The 17591-nt window shown below is 48.8% G+C and overlaps 3 protein-coding genes across 3 annotated transcripts; all 3 read left to right on the top strand.

Moving 5' to 3' along the window:
- The first annotated feature begins 4199 nt into the window (after positions 1–4199).
- Positions 4200–5565, top strand: LOC120900596 (actin-3, muscle-specific-like). The gene has a single exon (XM_040307822.1). It carries the CDS (start codon positions 4343–4345, stop codon positions 5471–5473), a length of 1131 nt encoding a protein of 376 aa, XP_040163756.1. The 5' UTR covers positions 4200–4342; the 3' UTR covers positions 5474–5565.
- Positions 5566–5914: 349 nt separating this feature from the next.
- Positions 5915–8069, top strand: LOC120900590 (actin-2, muscle-specific-like). Its single transcript, XM_040307809.1, has 2 exons — positions 5915–6046; positions 6359–8069. The coding sequence occupies exon 2, from the start codon at positions 6369–6371 to the stop codon at positions 7497–7499; it is 1131 nt and encodes a 376-aa protein (XP_040163743.1). The 5' UTR covers positions 5915–6046; positions 6359–6368; the 3' UTR covers positions 7500–8069.
- Positions 8070–13057: 4988 nt separating this feature from the next.
- LOC120907330 lies at positions 13058–15074 on the top strand. The gene has a single exon (XM_040319065.1). The coding sequence runs from the start codon at positions 13071–13073 to the stop codon at positions 15072–15074; it is 2004 nt and encodes a 667-aa protein (XP_040174999.1). The 5' UTR covers positions 13058–13070.
- Positions 15075–17591: the final 2517 nt, after the last annotated feature.

The raw sequence follows: 17591 nt of genomic DNA, 5'->3' as shown, positions 1-17591 counted from the left end.
TAAAATCTATTTTGATGACCAATGAAATGCTGTGAATGGTTTAATAATTTTTTAGGTTGAAACATTGCAACAAGTGAAATTATTTTAATTTGTTAACATATATGACCATTAACATATGACCACGATTGTATTTTTAAAATATTTTTACATCTTACATTTTAAACAGCTTAACAATTATTTGAACAATATTTTTAATGCATCAGGCAAAAAACAAGTACTAGTTGATTTTTATGTTCCCTCCTCCCAATTAACCCAACATTAAAACACAGACTATGACGTATACTACAGAAATCGTTTTTCAACACAACCAGAGGCATTTGCATCTGGGACGTTCGTACAGTAGCAGTCATCCGGCTAATGGGTAAAAATAACTAACGGAGGAGCCGGTCCTTTGAAAAAGTGGTTATGCAGGTCCAGAATAATTGCGGTAATTGTTTTTATTTTTTTATTATTATTTAATTCACGGAAGAAGTACAAGGCCGTATATATTATAATCCATCTTAGTCTATGATTTCTTGTCATCCGGTCCGGTCGTTGGCCATCTCCGGGACGTAGTTCGGTGCTGGGCAGATGGATTGACTCATGAATACGACTTCATTAAAACCACCACGAAGCGAATCTCCTCGTGGTGAACTGCTTCCTACCGTTGCAGTAAGGTGCACAAAAAAAACAAATACATTTACTTTCCAAATATATTTAATTCACTATTAAATCGCAAATCCTTAGTTGGAAGAAGAATGGAAGAAAATGGTAATAAAACAATTCCAGTCGTTTTCACGAAGTCGGATTGATATAACATTCAGGTCAATCATCTCGAAGTTCGAAGTGAACCAAAGTGTCCACCACTGTGGCACTTTGCCAGCGGTCCCCTCTCCAATTCGCACCAAACACATGTGACAGGTTGCGTGTTGCACAAAGGCATGATTCAGGACTCCGTGCTGCAGTCACCAACAGCACCACCTCAACCCCGCAGCCCGGCCAAGCATGACTGATTGTTGAGTTCAATTCCTCTTTTTTTGTTTTCTGTTTGTATGTATATGGTGTTTATCGCACGAGGGAGGGTGAGAGGTGGAGCAGTCGAATTTCGTAATTCTGTTGTATGAACCCGCGCGCCCTGTTGTTGTAGATGGCAGGCACGTGGGCATTTATTAGACATTTACTTTCGCTTGCCGCTAAGTAAGGCCGCTAATTAAGCTTGATTGGGTGCTGTGTTTGCATTGCAAATAATTAAACGTATTGCAATGCAAGGAGGAGTAGAATTGTTTTAGTTTAGAGTTAAAATTCAATTCCTTTTCTTAAGATGATATCGTAAAATATGTGGCAGTAGTTGCGTAGCCTAAGTTTTCTTGGGGAACTCATCAATTTCCGTGTACATTACCGTGTCAGTTCAAAATCAGTGTACTTGTTCTGATGCAAATACATGCCGAATGCACTCGCTGCAAAAATATGACCCAAACGAATGTAACCAGACAGACTACAGTAGAACAAATACGCGATAGCGCACAAAACAGTCAAGAATGGGAACCAGATAAATTGGCACCCTTTTGGTACTGTGTGTTTGAATAGCTGTTTGCTTGAAGCTTAAGAAAACGCACAACACCACACCACCCACTGAACGATGCAATTGACGCGATTTCTGTCGGTAAAGCTATTCTATAGGAAAAAAGTGCGTTGATAACGATAAAATACCCCGAACGATGCGCTTATCATCAAAGGTGACGTATGTGTACGGGATTGCATAACGCAGCCCCGCGTTGGAGGGCATCGCCAGTAGCACTGGCAACGGAAAGCCACGGCCATCAACTGCGTCAGCCCGCGTCGAGCTAATAATTGTGCCATTTCATTTAATTCACATTGCACTATTCGCTTTGACCGATCGCCGTTACGTTCATCTGCCGAATGGTGACGTTTAGCCTATGGTTTCACTATTTTGGTGATGAACATGCCATTTAATTTAATTGTTTGTTTGTGGCATTTTGACTGTCGAAAGGTGGTTAGGAGGATTTTTACAATTAACAAAGTATTAATGAGGATGAAGTAAGCCAATGTCATTCAGCAAAGAGTGTGCGCGCAAAAGTGGCCGCACAGTGGCGGTCGATATTTTACCTCCTTATATGGTCACGTTCCCTTGCCTCTGTCTCTTCTCTAGACATGCCCTGCGCGAATCGAAATCACAATCCGTCATCGGTGGGACGTTTTATGAGGCTCCCGGTGAGTAGCGCGTTTTCTTGCTAACCTGATAAGACCATAGAAGAGGACGACGACGACGACGACGTTGACGGCGAGGGCAATCGTACCCCAATGTGTGATTACAGCGGTCTTGTAGTACGTCGGCAATCACCTGATAGAGGTGGGGCGTTATTTTTTGTTAACACGCGCTAAATAGTAACAATCAGGCTGTGAATGTCTCTCGGATATACTGGCACGACTGAGCGGAAAGCAAGCATCATTATTCAGAGGCGGAAAGGCCTACGTGTTTCGTTGTTTACAAACAGTTCCGGCCGATCACCGTGATTCATAGCTTCCTCCTCCGATAAAACCGGAAGAATGAGGTGCATACCAAAATCGGCGCTTTTTCCCGATTCCGATAGATAATTATCAAACAACAAAAAAGCGGAAGATAAAAGATAAGATTTTAGTCGGGAAGGAGCAGCTTACGATTAGGTTATCGGCGAAATTCCACGAAGCAGGAGTTGCGGGATTAGGAAACTCCCCGGGAGGGCACAAGCATTCACGGACGCTTCGGATGCGCGCCATACATCACCAAATATGGATGTGAATGGTGTTTTGGTTGGGCCGATTCATTCACGAGGAATTCCATGGCGCCTCCCGTGCACGATGCGTGTTCGCGGTGATGGTGGAGAATCTATTTTCATACCAAGCCAGGAGGGCGAGGGTGCCAATTTTCCGACCGTACCGGTGGCGTTCTGATGGAGCGAGATGGCTGTCGGTACTACATCTCAGCGCTCCGTCCTCTTTCGGGGCGGATGACGCTGCAGCCGAAAGTGTAACACGGCGTTGCAACAGGTGCTCGGTCGGAAAAACTCACGAACCGCTGTTGCTGCTGACTCTTCAAACCGATTATGGCCACACGATGTTGTTGGATCTGGTTTCGCGGTACGCGTGCCGCTGATGGGAGGGTTTGAGCGGGCAATGCCAAAATAGAAATGTTTTTCAACAGGCAACGCCAAAAAAAAAAAGAAGAATGTGTCGTCTGGCAAACATAAACACAAACACACAAACCCCGTGCGATCCGTGTGCCGACCGATCTTCATCATGAATGGATCGGTTGTAGGAAGACGAACGGCGGTGATGAGTTTGTTATGATCCACTGCGCCCGTCATTGATATGATGGACGGCTAATGAGTCAAGCTGGCTCATGATGCGGGGGTTGGTAGGGTGGTAAATGTTGGCAGGTAATCCGGCAGGATAATCACAAATGATTCGCGCCAATTCGCAGCTTATCGTGTCCCTCGTTGACACGTCAGGCGGGCCCCGGTTACGAAACTGTGCTGGCGAATCCAGTGGCAACGATTTTGGTCCCGAGTGGCGCGGCGTGTGCCCTTCGTATTCTAGTCGCGCTCGTGTTCGCTCGGTCAAGTGTGCGTCTGTGTGTGTGTGTGTGGAGAGAGGGTATCTGTTTTCCTGCCCTTTTAAGGAAAGAGACCATGCTTTCCAATGACCAGGCCAACGCTTGGATGGGGGGCTTGTGTTGTTTACAGCTTTCCCTCACGCTCTCTTCGCGGTCCTCACCCTGGGCCAATCCCCACGCGGAACGCGGCGTCTCCACCATGAAACTGCACAGTACTGCATGAAGTGCCGTGTGTGTTTGGGTGTATGGGTGTGTGCGCGTGTGTTTGTGTCCACCCACGAGGGTGAATTCCAAAAGATATTTTACGAAACCCCGAGCATGCTGCCGCGAGCTGCGTTTGCACCGGCACCGGCGGTACCGGTTACCGTTTTTTTTGCGCTATTCGTTGGAAACAGTATTGCGATAAGGAGGAGCATGACGGTACGGAAAAAAGTCCCTGCTATCATATCATAGCGATCATGATACGGAGGGCTCTCTGGGGGCGCCCAGAAAAGAAAAAATCGCACCACCACAGCTGCACACCCGGGGCAATGGGTGCTAAGATCGATAAGCGGTTCGATAAGGGGATGTTCCATAGCGTGTCGCTATAAATGCTACATGCTGTACGCGAGTTCGATCATAGTACTCATTGAGCGGTGTTTTACCGGTGCTTCGCAAAGTTGTGCTGCTGTGTAGTGTCTCGTCGATTGGCTCAGGAGGCTCAGTTTATAATTCTGCTAGCGGTGAACGAGAACGGTAGTGCAGCGAAACATGTGTGACGAAGAGATTGCAGCGCTGGTCGTGGACAATGGATCCGGTATGTGCAAGGCCGGGTTCGCCGGGGACGATGCGCCGCGTGCCGTGTTTCCGTCGATTGTCGGACGTCCACGTCACCAGGGCGTGATGGTCGGCATGGGCCAGAAGGACTCGTACGTCGGCGATGAGGCCCAGAGCAAGCGCGGAATTCTGACGCTGAAGTACCCGATCGAGCACGGTATCATCACGAACTGGGACGATATGGAGAAGATCTGGCACCACACGTTCTACAACGAGCTGCGCGTGGCTCCGGAGGAGCACCCGGTCCTGCTGACGGAGGCCCCGCACAACCCGAAGGCTAACCGCGAGAAGATGACGCAGATCATGTTCGAAACGTTCAACACCCCGGCTATGTATGTGGCCATCCAGGCGGTGCTGTCGCTGTACGCTTCCGGCCGTACCACCGGCATTGTGATGGACTCTGGTGATGGTGTGTCGCACACGGTGCCCATCTACGAAGGTTACGCTCTCCCGCACGCCATCCTGCGTCTGGATCTGGCCGGTCGCGATCTGACCGACTACCTGATGAAGATCCTGATGGAGCGCGGATACACCATGACGACGACGGCCGAGCGGGAAATCGTGCGCGATGTCAAGGAGAAGCTGTGCTACGTTGCGCTGGACTTCCCGCAGGAGATGGACACGGCGGCTACCTCGAGCTCGCTGGAGAAGTCGTACGAAATGCCGGACGGACAGATCATCACCATCGGTAACGAGCGGTTCCGCTGCCCGGAGGTGCTGTTCCAGCCGTCGTTCATCGGCATGGAGTCGACCGGCGTGCACGAAGCGGTGTACAACTCGATCATGAAGTGCGACGTGGACATCCGCAAGGACCTGTACGCGAACATCGTCATGTCGGGCGGTACCACCATGTACCCGGGTATTGCCGATCGCATGCAGAAGGAGATTACCGCCCTGGCACCGTCCACCATCAAGATCAAGATCATTGCCCCACCGGAGCGCAAGTACTCGGTCTGGATCGGTGGCTCCATCCTGGCGTCCCTGTCCACCTTCCAGCAAATGTGGATCTCGAAGCAGGAGTACGACGAGTCTGGCCCGGGCATTGTCCACCGCAAGTGCTTCTAGGGTGCCTTCTTCTCCTCGTCGTTCCTGTTGTTTTACTGTGTTAAGCGTTGTTTTGTTAGTAAATTAAAATAAACTTCACTTTTAATATTAAACAGTGTTTGCGTGCTCTGGGGGGATTCATCGTGGCACATTTGCATTGGCTAGGAACACACAGTATCGTCGGTGAAAATCACCCAGTTTTTGTTGCGTTCTTCACATGCCAGTGTGTGGATGAGTAGTGGACGAGCGCGCGGGTTGTGGGAAGTGGGAGTATAAATCCGATTTTCCGAGCGTATTTTCACACGCACACGCGATGTATGCGAGGCCGGGAAACTGAACGTAGTACGACCATACAGGGGGGGGGGACCATTGGTGGGCGATTTCTTCTGGTGCGCATGCGTTGTTCTATGGAGATTTTCCCGAGCGAGCCGAACGTCGGGCCAACAGCTGAGCCGCCCGAAGAGTATAAATATTGGATTATAGTAAATCCAATTAGTCAGTTGCTCAGCCACTGTTTGTCCAGAACCATCGTACGCCCGTCTGGTGTCGCGTTTTAGTGAATTTTTGTCAGCGTAAATCGTAACATCCCCACAGGTAAATATTGGAATGGGAAGACGCTCACGTGACGGCCGGCGGTCGACAGGCGCTCAAGTGGTCAATCGCTGTGGAAGGTCAGTTGATGGTGTGCAGTGTTATCAGGCGCTGGTTGCCCGTGCAGATAAGCAAACCATTACGGTCACCACCACCACCACCACTATCATCAGACCGGATCTGCTACGAAGGCCTACGAGCATTGCTGTCGTCGAAGTGGCGCCTAGTGTTGGACGAGTTGCGAAACGGAACAGTTGACGGCAGTGTTCTATAATCCGAATCTTTGTTCTGGCTTTCGTTTTTGGCTCTGCACAGATAACCGAAAATGTGTGACGACGATGTTGCCGCGCTGGTCGTAGACAATGGATCCGGTATGTGCAAGGCCGGGTTTGCCGGGGACGATGCGCCACGTGCCGTGTTCCCATCGATTGTGGGTCGTCCCCGTCATCAGGGCGTGATGGTCGGCATGGGACAGAAGGACTCGTACGTCGGCGATGAGGCCCAGAGCAAGCGCGGAATTCTGACGCTGAAGTACCCGATCGAGCACGGTATCATCACGAACTGGGACGATATGGAGAAGATCTGGCACCACACGTTCTACAACGAGCTGCGCGTGGCTCCGGAGGAGCACCCGGTCCTACTGACGGAGGCCCCGCTCAACCCGAAGGCGAACCGTGAGAAGATGACGCAGATCATGTTCGAAACCTTCAACTCGCCGGCTATGTATGTGGCCATCCAGGCTGTGCTGTCGCTGTACGCTTCTGGCCGTACCACCGGTATTGTGCTGGACTCTGGTGATGGTGTGTCCCACACGGTACCCATCTACGAAGGTTACGCTCTCCCTCACGCCATCCTGCGTCTGGATCTGGCCGGTCGCGATCTGACCGACTACCTGATGAAGATCCTGATGGAGCGCGGATACACCATGACGACGACGGCCGAGCGGGAAATCGTGCGCGATGTCAAGGAGAAGCTGTGCTACGTTGCGCTGGACTTCCCGCAGGAGATGGACACGGCGGCTACCTCGAGCTCGCTGGAGAAGTCGTACGAAATGCCGGACGGACAGATCATCACCATCGGTAACGAGCGGTTCCGCTGCCCGGAGGTGCTGTTCCAGCCGTCGTTCATCGGCATGGAGTCGACCGGCGTGCACGAAGCGGTGTACAACTCGATCATGAAGTGCGACGTGGACATCCGCAAGGACCTGTACGCGAACATCGTCATGTCGGGCGGTACCACCATGTACCCGGGTATTGCCGATCGCATGCAGAAGGAGATTACCGCCCTGGCACCGTCCACCATCAAGATCAAGATCATTGCCCCACCGGAGCGCAAGTACTCGGTCTGGATCGGTGGCTCCATCCTGGCGTCCCTGTCCACCTTCCAGCAAATGTGGATCTCGAAGCAGGAGTACGACGAGTCTGGCCCGGGCATTGTCCACCGCAAGTGCTTCTAAGCTAGCAGAGTCATCGAAGCCGTGGGATAACGGGGTGTAGCCTGAATTGATGAGGGATATTAATTGGAGGCAAACACTAACAGCGCTACACAAATTACCAGACACACATACAGACACAGAGGTAGTCGTTAAGCATTAGTGCGCATCGTGTTGCACGAGGCCTTACCCCCAACCCGAACCCTTATAGGCCAAGCCAAATGCCATCTTCCAGAATCTCCAAGAATTCTCGAACCCTTCCCACACTTTCACCCTAGTCATTGATATGTATTTCGTTGCCAAAATTCGATTCCATCCGAAGGAACACACCAAGTTGCTAGAAAAGGAAAGGTACTGACGTATAGCATTCAAGAGGAGTGCAAACAGTGCGAAGACTGCCGCTTTTAACCGTGAAAAAGAAACACTGTTCGTGAGCGTGTGCCGGACACGGTATTATTTGTTCGACTTATCAAACTGTTATCTATTAATTAATGATCGTGCTCGAGGAGAGATAAATTATACTCTTATTTTAATTTACGACGTTTACACGGTACCAAAGCTATACAAATAAATTATTAAGCGAATGTTTAAGGACTTGTAAAAGACTAATTTGTTTGTTGGGGCGCTGGCATAACTTCGATTCAACCCATTGAGCCAGTTTCCAGCAAAGCGATACGATCAGACACACACACACACCAGCCAGGTGGCTTGCATGATGCGCTGTGATGCAAGAGACTGGAATCCGTCGGTCCGTCTGGCTGAAAGACGCTGTGACTAGTGCTGCTCTTTCGGCTTTTGTTTTTCCCAAATTCAAAAATAGCATTCAACGGCGCATTTGTAACACGGTTGCGCATCGATCTCGCTCACGCTGATGCTGTGATCCAGCAGAAGAAGGGCACCCGTGATCGTGGCCATATAATGCAATCGAACGAACCAGCTCTACGGTTCCCCGTCAATCGGTGTCGTTAAAGGGTGATGACGTCAGCGGCTACTAAGATCGTGCTAGCATGCCGGGGAAGATGAGTTGTTCGCTTGCTGGGATTTGCCTGCAGGTGGAGGTGGTTTTACATCTTCCCTTCTTTTCGCCATTTGCCGCTATCGGGGCAGTTGCTGCAGCGTATTGAACCTAGCACGCGTTACATTGCGCGAAACATCGTTGAGGTTGCGCGTAACCAATGCCATAAACTTCGTCGCTTTTACGCGAGCGTGAGCGGGATTCAATTTTCGCTGTTTTCACAAATAACAATTTTATGGCAGCCTTGGGGAAAGTTTCCAAGATTAGCTTTTGGGCAGGGGACGGGAAAGTATAGCCAAAACATTAACCATTGTTTATTGCTTCGTCATAGTAGTGCCGAGTACTTGAGCTGCACAAACAGCTACAAAGAGAGGGAGAGAGTAAGTTAGTGGGAAATCGTGCCCAAATCCCTCGCTCGTCATACTGCCAACCCGTGGAAACGGGTTTGCAATTAAAAATCACACCACTGTTGGATAAAGGATTTGGGTTTACTTCTTGAAAGGGAGTAATAATGCATCAGAAACCCACCCAGTTTGTTGTGCCGGCTGGCGATAACAATGTTCAACTGGTTGTCTCAAGAACGGGATTATTTAACGGTCTCAACTCGGTTCCCTTGAAACGGGTCTGCGATCATGCTACATTGTTTCAAGGACTGGAGAATAAAAGCAAAATAACAGTGTAAACCGCTTTACAAAACCAGAGAACCTCGGAAATCAGATAGCGGCCACAAAGTAAGAACCTGTGATTGATTTGTATGGATACATTCTACCTTCTCCTGGGCTCACAGTCCTTATGCAAGAACTACAGCCAAGCCCCACCGATACGTTGAAATGGAAACACGGAGTCTTGCATGTCGCGAACGGTTAAGTTCTACCCCTTTCAATGGACGGATCCGATCAAGGTTAAGCGATGGTGCAGAAATACCAAACATACACACACCATCTCGCCTCAGAAGCCACACGTTTCAGGTTCTATCCTGAACGGTCATTCCGGGCTTAGAACAAAGCGGGCGTGTGCCACGTTAGATGGATGGTTTCGTTGTTCCGGAAACGCTTCTATAACTCTTTAATCACTTTGATCGTGGCGATCGAAGACATTTTAAGCTCCCGCAAAACAACGTGTCCACTATCGAAAGGCAAGTGGGGAGGTTTATTTATTGAACCTGACACTGTGGGACGGCCTTTCGGTCTCCGTTCTCTGCTGCCTTCGCTCGCCAATAGTAGTTTGCGAAAAAAAAAGACTGCAGCAAGGAGTGGACTAGTTAATTGCGCCAAGCACCCCTATACACGATTACTGGCCCGTACAGTGCGCGCGCGCGTGTGGGGTAGCGCACAATAAAAGGAATGGAGTTTTAGTTACGGGGCTGCTGATCGTCCACCTTACTTACCCCCTGTTGGGTTGGTTTCTGGGAACGATGTTGGAGCATTTTATGGGGGTTTAATTTATAGCACATATTAATGTGCCCGGCGCGGCTAATTGCGGTCAAAAGTTTACGGTCTGGTTTGTAATTTGGATGGTTTTGGGTGATGTTTTGCTACAGTTTTAGTGCAACACTATGTGTTGGAGCGTTGTTTTGGAGTTCTTGCCGTGGCTTACTTGGAAAGCCATGGACTATTTGCAAACCATACAATTACGCTGGACACGTTTTACTTTCATGGGCGCTAAATTCATCTGCATAGTTAAAATCTGAGACTAAAATACTAACATTTTTGTTACAAACGAAAACATTCAAAGGTGCATTTGTAACTATTTATTTAATTTCGTTTTGTTTGCTAGGTGCCTCCGAAAATTGTAACATAACTATTAATCGCTATGATATTGACTGAATGATCATTTGAATTTTTGTTTGAAAGTCTGTAGAAGCTGTTCAACTAGGAAGAAACAGTTCTACAGACATATGTGTTAGAATATACCAAAAACCAATTCATTTTTTTATTGGAATTCTGTTCCTCTTGGAGATTATCCTCATGGGCAGGGGTGCTCAAAGTTATCAGTTAGTGAGCCACATTACTTCGCAAATTACACTGTATGGAGCCATTTAACCATTAGCTAATGGGTAATTTTTTAAAGCTATTGTAGTTCATATTTTATGGCAAATTCCTTGGACTTTAATTCAAATCATTAAGAACACTGCATTCATTGAATGAATCTGTAATAACATTGCAGATGATGTGTACACCATGGGACAGAGTGTCTTTTAAATCAAACATCTTTCATTCACGAGACTCATTCAAAGTAGGTCAATCGAGTGAGAACCAATATTTGATGACATGAGCAATGACTGGAGGATAATGAAGGCATGAAAATTAGTGAATGACTTATTTGATCAAAACCATAACCCACCAAAGTTATAGTGGAGCGTTTCCATTAAATCAATAACTAAAACTATTTACGTAATATCCTTATAAGTGTTGGTGTATAGTAAGTTTCGATTCCTGTAAAAGATTGGACCTAGTTCGACACTCACCTGTACCGTCTTCTCGTGGGAATGACTATCCGGCTTCGTGGTACTAATTAAGTTTAGTAAGCAGAGCAGTTTAGTGTCCAAGGAATAAATTCTTGGCGTAGGTCATTGCGGTAAAGCAGAAGAGCTACATACTTGCTGCAACATGCTCTTTAAAGACGCTGTTGAAGTGGCTGTAGAACTAAATGATATACGTACAAACGTTGTTCATCGTCTTTCTTTAACCCAAAATATCGAATAAAGCCTGTCTTATTTGTAGAGGATGCTCTTGTAGCTCTTCAAGTGGTCTTGGATAAACAACGTTACATCGGAAATGAGAAGAATAAAATTACTTTCAATACTTATTGTATTTGAACGCTCAAAACCTAGAACTCGTAGGCATGCTTTTAATATCATTTTTTTTAAATTAAATCTTTCATCGTTGTTTATGTTAGAGAAAGGAATCTATTTCATCCCATTGCGGAGATTTTGGAGCATCTTGTTTGGTGTGTTGCGCAAACAGGTTTCGTACCCCTTCCCTTCGTAATGGATGGCCCCTAAGCGCCAAGTGCATTAAGTGTTTTGCTATTGAATGTTACCCAACGGGACATGTGCGGGAACTAGGTATTGCTTGTTAGTTTGCTGCTTTTGTTTCCACTGAAAGTTGATACATCCTCCAGGGTTTTGATTTTCAAACAATGTAAATTATGTACCTCCAAAGCAATATTAGCAGGGAGGGGGAAGGGAAGGGGGATCAAATTTCACATTCACTTTTGCTTTCGATAACGATCGACGTGTGGAGTTCAGCTTTTGCCTTTCGCACCGTTGTGTTGCTTAGATTTCGTGTGCGCCCTCAGGTCGTTCATCGCCCTAAGAGTAATGGAGCGGATACAGCTAGTACACCAACAAGGTGGACATTCGCCCGGTCACATGGTCAGCGTACAGAGGGAGTGCTGCAAAGAAACGGCACCAAACGAGGTTAACGTCACAATTAACGAGTAGTACAACGTGTGTATGTGTGGAGAATAGGCAAAAATAAACGGATGCCGTTGTAGTGGAGATTTGCACTAGAATTTCTAACCGTGCCGAAGGTATTGGAGGAGTGTTGACGTGTGAATCGTTCTATACCGGCAATACTTAGCATACTTTGGGTCACATTACATCGATGCGATTCCTCTCACAACACTGCGCCTCATTACCGGCATTGCTAAATTCGTCATTGTTTGCAAGCAAGCGGACAAACGTCACCGGTGTGTGCTCCAGTTGTGCGAAGCCGTTAATCATAATGTCCAAACTGGTTTGCTGTCGTGATAAAGCCACATACGGTGACGCCGAGGACTGCGAAAGGTACGTATGTACGTACCGACGTGCGTACACTGCTGCAAAACTCTCTTTAATTGGCTTATGTTTTACTGCACACATGCTTCTTTGCTTGTTTTAGTTTTTAAGGGCCAAATGACCTTGAAATGCGGAACCTGATCCCACCTGATGTGGTGTACACCGTGCAGCAGGTTGGCACACCGTAAGTGTCGGGGTGTGTGTATGTGTTTTGGGAGTCCACAGAAGAGAATGTCCTCCGAACCGACGACAGATGCTGTCCTGATGGCTGATGGACACAACAAAAACAGCACACGATTGCCGCTGCGTTGACCGCTACCAGTCACCTAAATGGGTGAAGTAATGTGACACCTAAACCAAGCGACTAACCCGCTCCGTGGGTGAACTCGCCGATCCAACGGGACACGGGCTTACACGGTCGTGCCGGCCGGATTGACTTGATGAAAGCTTTAATGCATGGCATGGTGTCGTGTGTTTGTTTGTTCTACTACCAGGGGGAGACTGATTGTTTGATCCCTGCCCCGGACATAATGATCCGTGTGGCACATTAGGGCCGTCGATTGTAATCGGCCTGCTGTTATGATAAATCAATAACGATAATTGGCGCATGCATCGTTCCAGCCAAGCCACACTGGCCGCTAAATAATTCACACCCTAATGGGTCCCCATGGGGCAGATGCGCTTTTGTTTGTTGGTAGTGATTTTGGGGTGACGTATAAATACATTGTCCGGGACAATGTCCCTGGGTCAATCGGTTGCGTCAATCGTTCCTGCTCGTCAGTTCGTTCGGCAGGTCGCAATGTACCGGCAGGTGAGCGTTTGGGCGCTACTGTTGACCGTGGTGCTGCGCCAGACCGCCGGGGACATACCGGTGGACGAAGCGGAACACGAGCAGCTGCTCACGGTCGTGCCCTGCATCAGGCGGCTGTGCGAGAAGTACTTTCGGTCGGAACGCGCCATGAAGGGTTCGCTGGCCATCATCAACATCAAGCCGGACGCGTCCACCTTCCAGCAGCACATACTGCGCTCGTTCAACGAGGACCCCCGGCACGAGATGGGCGTGATGGTGAAGGACGCTTCCCGGCCGCACCTGAACGCATCGCACGTAACGGAGAAGGCCAAGAACTACCTGATGCTGATTGCCGACTCGTCGGCGCTGGCCGCCCCGATCCGGCAGCTGCGCCGGCTGCCCACCTGGAACCCGCTGGCCCAGGTGGTGGTGGTGTTCACGGCCGAGCTGACGCCGCTCGTCTTCGAGATCGAGGTGCGGAACGTGCTCCAGGAGCTGTTCGACCATTCCGTGCTGAACGTGAACGTAATGGTGCAGCGGTACAACACGTCCGTGCTGGAGGTGTGGACCTGGTTCCCGTACGAGAGCGGCAGCTGTGCGGACAACATCGAGCGGTTGCGGCTGGTCGACGAGTGTGAGTATGCGTTCCAGGAGCCGGACCCGGAGGGCAACGTGCGCTCCGCCTGGGTGTACCGCGAGCGGCACTACTTCTCCGACTATGGGCCGAAGATCCCGAAGTACTACCACTACTGCCCGCTCAAGGTGTCGACCAGCATCTGGGAGCCGTTCGTCGTGGGCAACGCGAGCCACATCGAGAAGGGCCTGGAGGTGCTAATGCTGGACGTGATCACGGCCCGGATGCGCCTGGTACCGGTGTTTAGCGTGATCGACGGCAGCCTCACGACAGCACGCATCACGGCGGACAATCAGACGGGGCTGTACGCGGACGTGTTGCAGCGACGAACCGACCTAATGATTGGCGGGCTGCACGAAAACCCGATCAGCCGGAAGCTGCTGTCGGCCACGATACCGTACTTTCAGGACGATCTTACCTGGTGCGTGCCGACCGCCCGACACGCACCCAAGTGGCTGAACGTGTTCATCATCTTCAACGTGTGGACGTGGCTGATCGCGATCGGGATCATCTTCGCGGCGGCCGGTCTGCTGTTCCGGTTCAACTACGTCGAGGGGTTGTACCGGGTGAACTACACCTGGATGCTGCTCCAGTCGCTGGCGTTCTCGCTGAGCGTGTACGCGCACTACTGGCCGCGGCGCGTCTCCATCCGGCTGTTCCTGATCGGGTACATGTTTTACGGGCTGCACTGGAACGCGGCCTACCATAGCTTCCTGATCTCGGTGCTGACGCGCCCCCGGTACGAGCCGCAGATCGCCACCGTGCAGCAGGCGATCGAGGCCGGGTTTGGGTTTGCGGGTGCGGAAAACACGCTCGGCCACTTTGACAAACCGGACGGCGTGTCGCGCCACATTGCCGCGCACTACGCGGTGTGCAGGAATTTGGACGAGTGTCTGGGGCGGCTGCGCCGGGAGCGCACGGTTGCGATCGCGATGAGCCGGGCCCATTCGAGCAACAGCCGGGCGATCGGGGAGGCCGAGCTGTACTGCTTCTCGAAGGCGGAAAACATCTACACCTACTCGGTGAGCATGCTGGCGAAGAAGGACTTTCATCTGCTGCCGAAGATCAACGAGCTAATACGGCGGATCAGCGAGAGCGGGCTGCTGGGCAAGTGGCAGAAGGAGAGCGAAAAGATCCGCATCGATCGCGATGAGGACGAGGGGGCGGGAGGCGATGAAGGAGGGGGCAGCGGAGGTGATGGTGAGAAAAGTGGAGAAGGACAGACGATTCTGCGGCTGGATCACATCGAGGGCGCCTTTCTGCTCGGTGCCGCCGGACTGCTGCTCGCGCTGGCTGCGTTCGTCGGCGAGGTGCTGTACTACCGGGCGAAGCGGCGCTATCGATGGCGAGACAATCTGGCCGATCGGTATCTTTTGTAGGGAGGGGGGGAGGTGGAAGGGGGTACATTGAGGCTCAAAGCAGCAGGAACCGGCGTGTGCGCGGTCGGGCGCGTGCCATGTGAAAGGAAGTTAGTGACCTTGTGCGGTGTGCGCTCTTGTAAGGAACTTGTAGTCAAGCCATGGTGCGTTGAGTTTTGCCCGTTGAGAGGCTCGCGCGTGTGTTGGTGTTCTTTTTTTGCTGTTGTTGTTGTTGTGTGTGTGTTACCATTATTCGGACGAATGTTGTTCGGTGTGTGACGACCAGCCAGGGGCGGATGGGCGCGAGTACGAATGTGTACACTTACATTCCACCGGAATGGGGGCGCACGCGCCCTGTCCGAAGGTCTTAAGACGGTTTCGATTCGATTGTCGGTCCGACATTCGAGGCATCAACTGTTAAACCTATTTCCGACCGGCGTCTTACGGTGGCACGCATTGTCAACGGGGTGGACCACTGGTGGTAGCAATTAAGTGGCCCGGGCTGGGTTGATTTCCGGCCCAGGTTGTGCCTCCCCCCCAAACGCGGAACGCACTCGATTCCGCTCGATAAGCACGCTGAGGAACAAAATGAGTACTCATGTTCGAGCTTGCTTGCGGCGAGTCAATTCGAAACCGACCACCCGTCCCATCCGTGTGGTCGGTGTTAAGGGTGCGGAAAATCTCTACGTACGGAGTTCACGCCCACGAAGCTCGGAGGTGTTGCTGGCATGCGTTGTAGGAAATCTGTGCCTAAGTACCTGTCTTATTCACACTGGCGCTGCTCGCATGAGTGGCGCGGAGTTGTTTGTGTTGGCGTGTGCCCTTGGGCGGAAGTATGCAAAGCGAAGGTCCGAGCGAGCGTTTTTTACAGGTATCCGAAAGGGGTTTGGGAATTTTTAGGGATATTGATGTCGTTGAATAGTACAAAGGTGTGGAATTGCACGATAGTGAGACGTTAGCTATTAATGGTGAAATATATGAGTGTAGGAATTACAATAATTGGATATAACATGTACAGTAACAACTCACTGAGTGTTGTACGACCTATTTACGATATTTAAAATGGAATGTATATTAAAATGTCTGAGATTTATCGATCGCATATTGGGCGAGGATTAGTGCCATGGCGAATACACAATTGATGTTGCTGCTAACCAACCCGGTGGAGTTTGAATCTTATTTCTGGAGCATAGGTAGAATTTGGATGAGAAAGATTCTTATCATCTATTAAGAAGGTAAAGTAGAAGATGAATAATATCCCAAACATTCATGTGAGTAATAATAATAATAATAATAATCTTTACTAAGCGAGATTATTTAGGTTGTCTGTGGTGTTCCTTTTTTCTTTAAGTATTGTCAATAAAAAAAAATATCAGTGTTGAAAATCGACAAATGTTAGTAAAATGAACAAATGTAAAATTTGTATAATATTTATATGATGTAAATAAAAATGTATAAAAAAATACTGATACTAACTATTTTTGTGTAATTTAGTTTTATATTCGTACAGATTGATTCCCATTACTTACACTCAATTTCAATGCTCAATTCTTCTTCTATTTGGCATAACGATCTATTCGATCATGCCGGCTTATACAATCTTTCGACACTTATTTAGTTCCACGCAGCCAGCTAGTCAGTGCTTGCCACGGTGGACGGTCCATGCTAAACTTAATCCCATGATGGACATATTATTAAGCTATTCGAGTAGCCGACTGTACCGCAAGACTCCCAATCTCAAGTCAAAACAGTATGAATTGTTGCTTGTGATCTTTTGAGCTATCTATCTTTTATCCAGGTTTCATTGTATTTACTTCTTTATTACAGAAGGTTATTCCGTTTTGATTCAAATTACGAATAATTTCAAACTGCAGACATTCATCATGTTTTTATTAAATTTCATCGTATCCAGTCCCTGGGTCCCTGCCGATTTTTAATTCTACATGATTTCCATAATGCACTAGAGTAAATTGAAAATGTGTCTGATCCCTAGTAGGTCTTGATGTCACGATAAATAAATATTTTCTGTCAGAAAATTAACCGCCATTCACTTTGGTTTCAAATCGACTCCAAAGTAATTTCTACAATAATTCATATTACTCTGGTCCAGATGCATTCAAGCACAACGGAATCCATTGTAGAGGTAGTTATCAATGTGAAAAAACAGTGTTTTATCATATTGTGCTCTGATTTGAAATAAAACAATTATTTAATTTTGTCCGGATTTCGAAGCAAGATTTTGTTTACCTTGTTTAAAATTCCGCACCGCCGAAGTAAATTGTGATAAATTGCATATTGCCATAATTTTTAGACATTGATGATACTAAACAACAACGATATTTGAAGCAAGATGTAACGAATGCCTTGATCTTGATCGCCGTACGGCGAGGATCGTCAATACACGCAGCAGCACTGGTTTGTTGGTGCACTGTTTTGTTTATGGAGCCTTTTGAGTCTCGCGACTGCATTCGTCTCTTAACGCAGCAGTACCATGGTTCAATGCATGTACGAGTACAAGATAAAAACAGCACCCAAACT

This window comes from Anopheles arabiensis, chromosome 2 (genome assembly GCF_016920715.1).
Source record: "Anopheles arabiensis isolate DONGOLA chromosome 2, AaraD3, whole genome shotgun sequence".
In the NCBI taxonomy this organism is placed as follows: Eukaryota; Metazoa; Arthropoda; class Insecta; order Diptera; family Culicidae; genus Anopheles; species Anopheles arabiensis.
The sequence above is the reverse complement of the archived record's forward strand: the minus strand, read 5'-3'. Positions and strand labels throughout refer to the sequence as shown.